Raw genomic sequence first — 9,234 nt, forward strand, 5'->3', positions numbered from 1 at the left:
TGCTTATTTTGGGAAGCTGGTAGATTGGGTTCACATCAAAAGGGGAATGCAAATTGAATTTATAAGGTATTATTAACTTTTCTCTCTTCTTTCCTGCCTCTTGCACATTTTGGTTTATTTCACTTTATGTAATCCAGCAAATAGCCAGAGATCTCTTTCCAGAGAGAGATATCCTCCTTGGGGAAGAGACTTTAAGCACCCACCTGCTGTCTTAACCAAGCCACGTCGTGGGTCAGTGGAGACCCCGGTGGTCTCTCGGGTTGGTGTGTTTCAGGGTTGCCCACAGCAGATGCCTTGAAAGCAGCTCTCCCTGGGGTATCAGAGCAGTGGGTGAAGGTGGAACATCTCTTCCCTAAAATGCAAAGGGAGTTGACTTCACAATTTCTGTGGGGCTCCTGGCAAGGGCCCTAGGACTGTCTGGGTCACAGAGTCTTTCTTCGCTGTTTGGAGAGACCGCATCTGTCCCCTCAGTCTCCTTCATGAGCATTACTCCTTTCACTGAGCGCCTCAGCCAGACCTGCGCTCTGCACTTGACCTCAGAAGCTCACTCCGGTCCATTTCTCAACACAGCAGCTGAGGCGTGGGCAATTCTAGTGACGTGTTTGGGCAGTGGGCAGGTGGCAGAGCTGACACTGAAGCTCTGCTTTGCCATTCCCCTAAGTCTAAACATCCAGACCACACATGGGGCTCACAGAAGCCTGTGCATGTCCAGTGGTGCCAGATGAGGATCGGACACCAACTGCAGCTGGCCACTGCCCTGGGTCAGGCTCCAGTGGTTGCCGATGGAGACTCATCCCCTCCTCCAATTCAGACATGAAGACAGAAATGTAAATCATCTCCAATTAGGGGGCTGCTTCTTGAACATTTTCCTTTTGAGGAAGACAGGAAAATTCTCAGCTCGTCTGGCTTTATCTGTGAACCTGCAGGATTTCTCAAGGGCTTTAAATTAATCAATCAATCCACAGACATTGAACTGAATCTCTACCTTAGGCTTGAGACTCTGCAAAGTGCTTTAAATGGGAAGGAACCAAAGGGCCAGCTGCCCTGCCCCCGCCATAGCCCAAGGCTGCCTGCCCTGGCTAGGGAATTGGCTGTCAGTTCAATCACACAGTCCCTCTGACTGCTGTTTTTCACTAAACTGGCCCTGTGGACAGCTCTGGTCGGCCCATGTGTAGACACAGCATCAGACAGGGAACTTCCATGTGCTCTCCAGGCCTCACCATTTAATCGTTTCTGACACAGTTTTATGAGAAATACAGCAAAACCCAGCCCTGTCAATCACCATGTGCTCCTGAATCTCAGAGCAGCCCCTGAAGTCACAGATGCCCAAGGGCATCTCCCCAGACACCAGGGCTAGGAAGTGCAGCCTGGGCAGGGGGCCAGAAGGGAAACGCTGCCCATGGTGTCTGCAGGCCCTGAAGTCTTTTAAGGGGCCTCAGTCCCCAGACTCTGGGTCTTGCCCACATGCTGCAGAGAATGATAAGTGACAGTGGCCTAACCCCACGGTAATTTTAGGACAACAGGCAATGTAGGGGTCACCTTTAATGTCCACAAGAGAAGTGAGCCATGTAGAGACTCTGAAAACCTAAAGGGGAGCCAGGTGAGCTTAAGATGTTTTCCAACTGCATTGGGCCAAGCTTCCATGCCCTGGAGATGAGGACGCGGACAGATGGCAGCAGTAAGTCCACTAGGAGCCAGTACCCTTGGGCTGTGCAGCTGCAGTCTGGACTGGTGAGAGCTAGTCAGTGGCAGGACTGAAACTCGCATCTTGTGGATTCAGGGTAAATGGTAGCAGAGAACCCTGCCCTAAAACTACAGCAGTGTCAACTCTGGACACAGGACTCAGAGACGTTTCTGGACCTGGACTCCTCTCAACAGTCACTTCATTCAGTTCTTTGCCGCAGACATTGAGAACAGACCTGAGGTCACTGTGGGTACCTCAAGCCCCTGTCTCTGGGACCACGGAGAAGCCTGCGCTAGCTGAAGCCAGCCCAGAGCTCGTAGATGACTCCGCAGCTCTGAATAGACAAGGAAGAGGGAGGGATGCCACCCTTCCTTCCAGACTACTGCCACCCACCTGTCATCATAAGAAGGTATCACTGCAGTTGGTTTCCACCAAATACCCTGGGCCCATGGTGTGCATGTGGTGTGTGTGTGTGTACTCTGATTTTACAGAGGAACCCTCAGGACCCAGGGAGTGTAAGTGGCTGCCAGGGTCATGTGGCTCCCAACTTGGCAGGGCTGGAGAGGTAGATCATCCCCTCTCAAACAAAACCCAGCGTTCCTCACCAAGACCCCTTTCTTATCCATGCCACCACCCTCCTGGGATCCACTGGCAAGAGGCTGGGCCCCCACTTGCCTATTGGAGTGTTCATGAAATGCAGCGGGGCAAACTCTGGGCTCTCTGAAAAAAAAAAAAAAAAAAAAAAAAAACACTCTGGGCTCTCTGGATGGCTTGGGAGCTGCCCTGCCCTCCTTGCCTGGGGACCAGGAATTCCCTAGTAGAGAGCAGTGTAGAGAACAGACTATATTTTCTTTCCAAGCAATTATTGAACCACACTCACACCCCCGCCTCCATTTTCCAAATTATAATTTCTTTTTACAGTAGCACTTTCCGTCAAAGGGGAAGAAATAGCTTTACCCGTGGTGTAAAATATATACTTTCTAATGTAAATCAAGAAGCTATTAATAGCATAATAAGAACACAGTAGTATATTAATTGATGAAAATTGTAGAGTGGAATATTCATAATCAGCAGCCGTCTTTTCTTTGGAAGAAACAAAGGATTAAGTTCAGGAGACAGTACTAGTATTGTGATCAGGCTATTTCAATGATTTTCCCTGAGGAAGAGCAGAGAAAGGTGACTGGGAGTGTTAGGCTATGCAGATGGCCACTCAGGGGCACTGGGTCCTGTTCAAACGCCAGCCCTGCTTCGCCTTGTGATCTGGTTGTTTTATTAGCAAAATCATTGCATGTTTCATTTTGCTACAGTAATAGCACAATGTCTGTCTAACAATAAATTATAGAGTCAGGCAAACAATGGTTTTGTATTTGGGATACAATGAAATTTCTTATTAAAATGCAGACTTCCTCAGGTTTCCGAAATTAGAGTCTTATTTTAAAAAAGATTCCTTTGGGCTTAATACACTGGTTTGTGCTAATTACGCTAATAGAATCACTTTTTTGTCAGCTCAGAGAGGACTGTGGGAGTTACCTGTTTCTTTAGGATTTTCCCATTCATATTTTACCATCATGTTCTCTTCTGGATAGATCTTATTGGCTCAGCAGCAGCAGCAGCAAAAAGCATGTTGCTAATAGCATCATCTCCTGGTATACAAAACATAAACTGAGGTCTGAAGCAGACTTGTCCTTCCCATCAGCTTTTTCAGGAGGTATTTTGCTGTGATAATTGGCATGATAATAATAGTGAAATTAATAATAAGTTGTAGCTGTTTAATGATCACTTTACTGTATGCTGGGCACCCCATGAAGCCATTTGCACAGTTTATCTTTCAGGCTTTGGTAGGTCCAGGCATTAGGTACGTGGTTTTTTTTGTTTTGTTTTGTTTTGTTTTGTTTTGTTTTGTTTTGTTTTTTATTTTATTTAAGAAAAAAAAGCAGAAAAAGGGTACAAGTTATACAGCATTTCAGAAAATATAAACAGTAGGAAATCACTAGTTAATAGATTACATATTGTCATCTTAGAAATAGTTGTTCAAGTTACAAAATTAAAGCATATAAAGTGGACTTTCAAACAGTTCTGTTCAGTGATCTAACAAAACTCAGTAATATGGTTATCTATCTTATACACTTAAATATACATGCAGTTATACCCTTTAGAGCACTTCTTTTCCTCTCTTTTGTACAATGACAATTACACATTTTGGGTTTTATTACTCCCACTGTTCTTATTACTTTTTTTTGAAGAGAGTAAAACCAAATGTGACATAACAGAACAGAGTCAGTCAAATCAAAAGGATGGACATATATATAATGTAAAAACATAATACAAGGTGATAAACAATGGTTACCATAATGCCTCTTGCTATCTTAAAAGGAATTGCCTATATCATCAGTTGTAATAAAATTGAACAAAACAGTAAAGAACAAAACCAATAAAACCAAAACATTACAGGTCTTCAAAAGAAGATAATAGTCAACCAGAATGGGTGTCATAATGAATCTTATTGTATTCACAGTTGTTGCCTATACTTTCGAACTTGGTACTATCAAGCAAAACAGAATAGAGGAAAATCAGTCAAAACAAGATGGTGAGAGCAATACAGGGTTTCAAATCAAGTTAATAGGAAATCAAAGTGGGTTATTATAATATATCCTGCTATTTTTTATTTATTTTCCCTTAATTAAAAGGATAATAATAAAAAAAGGAGATTGAGATAAAAGAGGGCATAACAACGAAACAGTGCAGGTCAAAACATAACCATTTAAGCAAAATAGTGTTTCACCTCACGATAATCCCAACATAAAAGTAGTTACCATAGTGTCTCTGTTCTTTAGTTGATTCTAAATACCCTGAAATACTGTCATTCCCTTGAAGGGTTTTGTATTGTCTTGATATGTTTGATGCTACAGTATACGAAGTTATACTCAAAGATTTCAAGGAAAGGTACGTTTAATAGATGAGAAGACCGAAGCTCCAAGAAGTTCAGTCATCTCCTCAAGGTACCAGGCTGGCTGATACTACACTGCGAATGAGTCTCAGTTTTCCAGCCTGCATACTTTTCACTCGTCCCTGTAGATGAAGTTTCATTGTTTTCTCGTCTTATTGGTGAAAACGTCCCTGTTTTCCTGGATTCAGCAAGATTTAATGCTCTGCATTTCGCCAGTCTCCAACATGTTTTCAGAACTTGTGAATGGGGTCAGGGTGGAGCCCTGAACACGGCGCAGCACAGCAGAAGTCGGGTCAGGGAGAAGTCTCTGTTAGCTGTAACCAGCCAGGCCTCTGCTGATGGCTCCGTGGCTCTGGACAGAGGGCAGGACATACCCTTCCTTCCAGGCCACTGACCTGTCCCTGTGAGAAGTGCTACTTTCATCTGTTTCCCTTTTTGGCTGCTGTTTGTTAAGCTCCGCTCACGGGCCAGGCTCTGTGCTGTGTGTTTGCTGTCTACACCTCATCTCCTGATGCCTCTCGTCTCAGTGAGAGAGGTTCTGCTGCTGTTCTTGCTGAATGGATAAGAGTCTGAAGCTGAGTTTGAGTCACCACACAGGTCGTCAGCTGGTGACCGGGAGAGCTGGCATCACAGCTCAAGCCTGACTGAGCCAGCGCCTGCCCCCTCTCCAGGCTCACCTGCATCACGCACACTCCTTGTTCAAGGTCAGGAAAGAACTCTACTGTGTAGACACAGAAACTAATGGGTGCTGAGCCCAGGGAGGAACTGGTACCCTGAGAAAAAGTTGAAAGGGACCTCTCTGTTGCTCATCTGGTTAGGCCTATGGCGTTGGGATGGTGACACACAAGTGACCAGTTGTTCTTTGTCTGACTGAATACTCTGTACTCCCTCCAGAACTAGGACCTGAAACCAGGCACGGAAGCCTGTAGCTATAATTGCTGCAAGTGACGGAGCCGTTCGGGATACCCTTCGTCACTTTCTCCACCGCCCCAGTGCCGTCCCATCCTCCGTGCTGTCCTTTTGTTCTCCAGCGAGCACTGGCACTTTCCGCTATGGGTGTGCAGGTATAATACAGCTCCCTGTCTACCCGGTGGGTATTCCCAGAGCCCCTGTGGGAGGACTGTGCTGAGAGTGGGTACAAGTTCAAGCCAAGGAGAATTGTCATCTGTCAAATTGCAGAGGTCTCTCTGTGACAAAACCATCGCCACTCTTGCAAAATGAGAAAAAATGAAAATGAATGAGTTTTTTAAAATAAACCACATTGTATTGATTTTAAAGTTTTAAAATAAACTACCTTATATCCATTTTAAACTGTTTCCTTTAGGATTATGTCCTCTTATCTTTTCGTCCATGTTAAATATTTTCTTCTTTAATAAAAATGATACAAAGTGACAAATTCTCTTTTCCTGCCTTCCTGTCTTCCTTCCTTCCTCTCTTCTTTTTCTCTCTCCATGCCTTCTTTCATTTTTAAAATGTTCCCTTTGACAGTGTTTTCTTCTTAAAGGCTTTAATTGGTAAAATAAAAAGTTGACAGGTCTCTGTCAGCCTGGTCTTTTTTTTCTCCCTAATTCTCCCAGACGCTGAATCCTGGCAGTCTAGGAATGTCTGAGGTGTCTGTATCCTGCGTGTCTGCCTCTCGATGATACCGGATGCTTCATTGTTCTCTGGCTGTTTTGAAATGGTAGCCTGGTCTCTCCAGCCTGTGCTGCCTCGCCTTCCTCCAGGTGTGTCCCACCAAGGCAGACTGCAAGTAATCAATACCTGGTGACTTGGCCTCTTAGACCCCTCATCCCACTCCCAGCCCCCCAAAATACAGCAGGTGTGAAGCACAAAGACAAGGCTCCTGTGGAGGCCACCCTGGCTTTCTCAGTCTCTGTGGGAGGAGTCAGGACCCTCCACACAGCCTTTCCTTTCCTTCCCTTCCTTGGGCAGCAGTGAAAAGGGCAACCAGTGTCTATTACCTGTGTGCTTATTGCAGTCAAAAGTACATTCAGAGTTTCAACACCAGCCAGTGTTCATCTTTTCTGAAGCCAGCTCATTATCAACTAAAGTTTTTCCATCCATCACTTAGATTTAGCTCTGCCCAGAATCACAGCTCTGCCCGCTGTGCCCAGAGGCCCTGTCCTGATCTCTGCTGTGTTCTGGGTGCTCATCTTCAGAGCTGCTGGAAGATGCGACAGCGAAGGGGCTGAGATGCTCCACACTTGCATGGAAGCCTCCTTCAGGAGCAGCTGCTGCAGGCCCCTGTTCTTTGCAGCACCTGTGTACAACCGCTCATGTTCAAGCTCAGAGGCTTCTAAGCGGGAAGCCCGACCCATGCTCATTCCTAAGGCGCAGTGGCCTTGCCCTGGATGGACAGTCCTAGTTTGCTTGTCAGGGTACCTGCCAGTTGGGAGGCACATTCCATTCAGCTAAGAGGGATGTCCCCACAAATTAAAGGTATCGTTCACGGTACACTTGGAATTTATGGCTATCAAAGTAATAGTCCACGACCAATCATCACAGCTTCTTTAACCAACGCAGCATTGACTGCTGAGCTATTATTAAAACTTAACGTAATTAACATAAAACGGTTCATCTTTTCCAGCCAAACTGCCTCTTACATGGTAGTCTCCTCTTGTTAAATGCTGTGCAGTGACTCAAAAAGTACAGTACATTTAGAATTTTGTGTAGTTTAAAAAAATCATTTCTCTTTTACTTTGCCTTTATATAAATTATGCTACTGACCATAAATACATATGAGTACATTTTAGCAGTTACTTTAGGTTTCCTCTTTTTGCTTTATGGGAAACTTCAGTGTTGAGCTATTTTTCACAAGTTGATTATCAAAAAGGAGACAAAAAAAGATGTTTGACGTTAGGATCCCGCTCTGCAAGGGAATTTCTCTTGCCCCTTTCCTCTGAGCCCTGCAGAACAGAAGCAAATCCTGTGACCTCTTAGCTGACAGGCAAGAAATGTGCAGGACTCCGAAGAGGTGAAAAGACTTGTATTGTGAAAATTAGTGACAGAGTAGACTGCGTGAATGGATCCAGACAAAAGTGAAGCCAGCCCATGTAGGAGGAATGAAAGGGCATTTCTGGGAATCACATTTTTTTGTTTTGTTTTGCTTTTTAAATAGGGGATGCTATTGTCATTCAGAAAGCCCCAGGCTGTTCTGAAAACAGGCAAAAATCAATAGCCCACTTGTTGAGGGTAAGTGAATTAGCTGGTGGTGAATAAAATGCAGCACCTGAGCAGCTGGCCAGGTGCAGGGACAGTGGGGGAAAAGAAGGTTGGAAAGATGGTCTTTATGTGCCCACAATGGTGCACCGTGCTGATTAATGACGTCCAGTGGTCATTTCTGAGCAGGACCGGTGGGCAGACTGTTTTTGTTTTTGTCTGGCTGCCCACAGCCTGGGGAACTGAATAGAGTCCCCTCTTCTGAAAACAATACCAGCGGTGGCATGTGGGCAGCACAGGAACAGTGACAAATGGGATGACTCAGACTGACGAAAAGCTCTGCCTAACTAGCTACGATGTGAAACAAATGAGCGCTTAAGAAAATATTTAATGTTTATCAGAAAGTCGTGTATAGCTTGAAGAAGACAGTTTATAAAATGTAAATATTTTAATAGCATACTAGAGATATAAACAGCATGATGAAGCATACACATAACATCCACATTTACCTACTTTTCCTTTCTTTAGAAACAAAAGCCGAGTTTTGAAAGTGATAAGCTTACCGTCACATATATCTGTAGCTTTTGGTAACTGCTGAAAATGTTTTTGTTGGCGATAAAGACTGTAATCCAGCAAGGTTTGCACCTGCAACCAGTGGAAGGGTCTCGGAGTGTGAACTCTTGTCTTGAAACAGGAGAAATCTTAAAATAGATGCCTTTCCAGGATTCAGCTGGCCTGAAAGGGTGTCTAGTCCTTTTCCCCTTTTTTTGACTGTCTGCACACAGTCAGGATATAGGGGCCCTTTGGAGAGAACTAGGAGGGTGCTTAGTGAATGTGTGCTGGGGTCAAGGGCAGAGCATGTTGTGCCCAGGGGATTTATCGTACTTCTCTGATCTCCATCTCTTCTCTGCTGGGTGTGTCTTTCTGTACCATGCACCAGTCTGGTTTGCCTTGAAGGTTGTGGCAGGCACATTGCTTGGCTAAAGGTACAGGGGCTGGTAAGATACCTATATACATAGCTGAGACTTGTAAAAGTGCCACAGGCTCTGAATTCTAGAAAGAAAATGGCAAAGTCAGAATCTGCAGTGAATGATTAAGTAGCTGCAAAACAGTGTTGTGTCCCCAGTCAACTGTAGCTCAGCTCATGTCATTAGATCCTCATCATACTGGTGCAGGGGGATGGAATCTGTTTAGTGTATTCCGTATGATGAGATACAGCTTCCTCTGATCCCGAGAGTACCCAGAATGTGCAGAGGTCCTGCCATGACCCTGCCACAGGGCCCTCCCTTGAAAATCGAAGCTGAAATACACAGGTGCAGATGAAACCAAGGAAAAGAACTGAAAAGGTCCTCTGCACCCCGATGATGATATACTCAGGAGTCCCTGCTCTCCTGGAGAATAATCAGGGCTATCTTGTCTCCTTCAAAGCCCTTAACTTTTATGA

General features: G+C 44.9%; 1 protein-coding gene across 4 annotated transcripts in view; it reads left to right on the top strand.

Annotated features, from left to right (window-relative positions):
* The window catches only part of Wwox (WW domain containing oxidoreductase), an 895,605-nt gene that overhangs the window by 400,619 nt on the left and 485,752 nt on the right, over positions 1 to 9,234 (top strand). The window contains exon 9 of one of the 4 annotated variants that reach the window (XM_063246726.1): positions 5,526 to 9,234. This exon is cut by the window's right edge and continues 11,574 nt beyond it. The exons of the other annotated variants lie outside the window; for them this stretch is intronic. Within the exon in view, the coding sequence (XP_063102796.1) occupies positions 5,526 to 5,531 (6 nt within the window). The 3' untranslated portion in view covers positions 5,532 to 9,234. The remainder of the gene's footprint in view (positions 1 to 5,525) is intronic. 4 annotated transcript variants of the gene reach the window in all.

Source organism: Cavia porcellus, unplaced genomic scaffold (assembly GCF_034190915.1).
Source record: "Cavia porcellus strain 051 isolate PalLab524CR breed Dunkin Hartley unplaced genomic scaffold, mCavPor4.1 scaffold_4, whole genome shotgun sequence".
Taxonomy (NCBI): domain Eukaryota; kingdom Metazoa; phylum Chordata; class Mammalia; order Rodentia; family Caviidae; genus Cavia; species Cavia porcellus.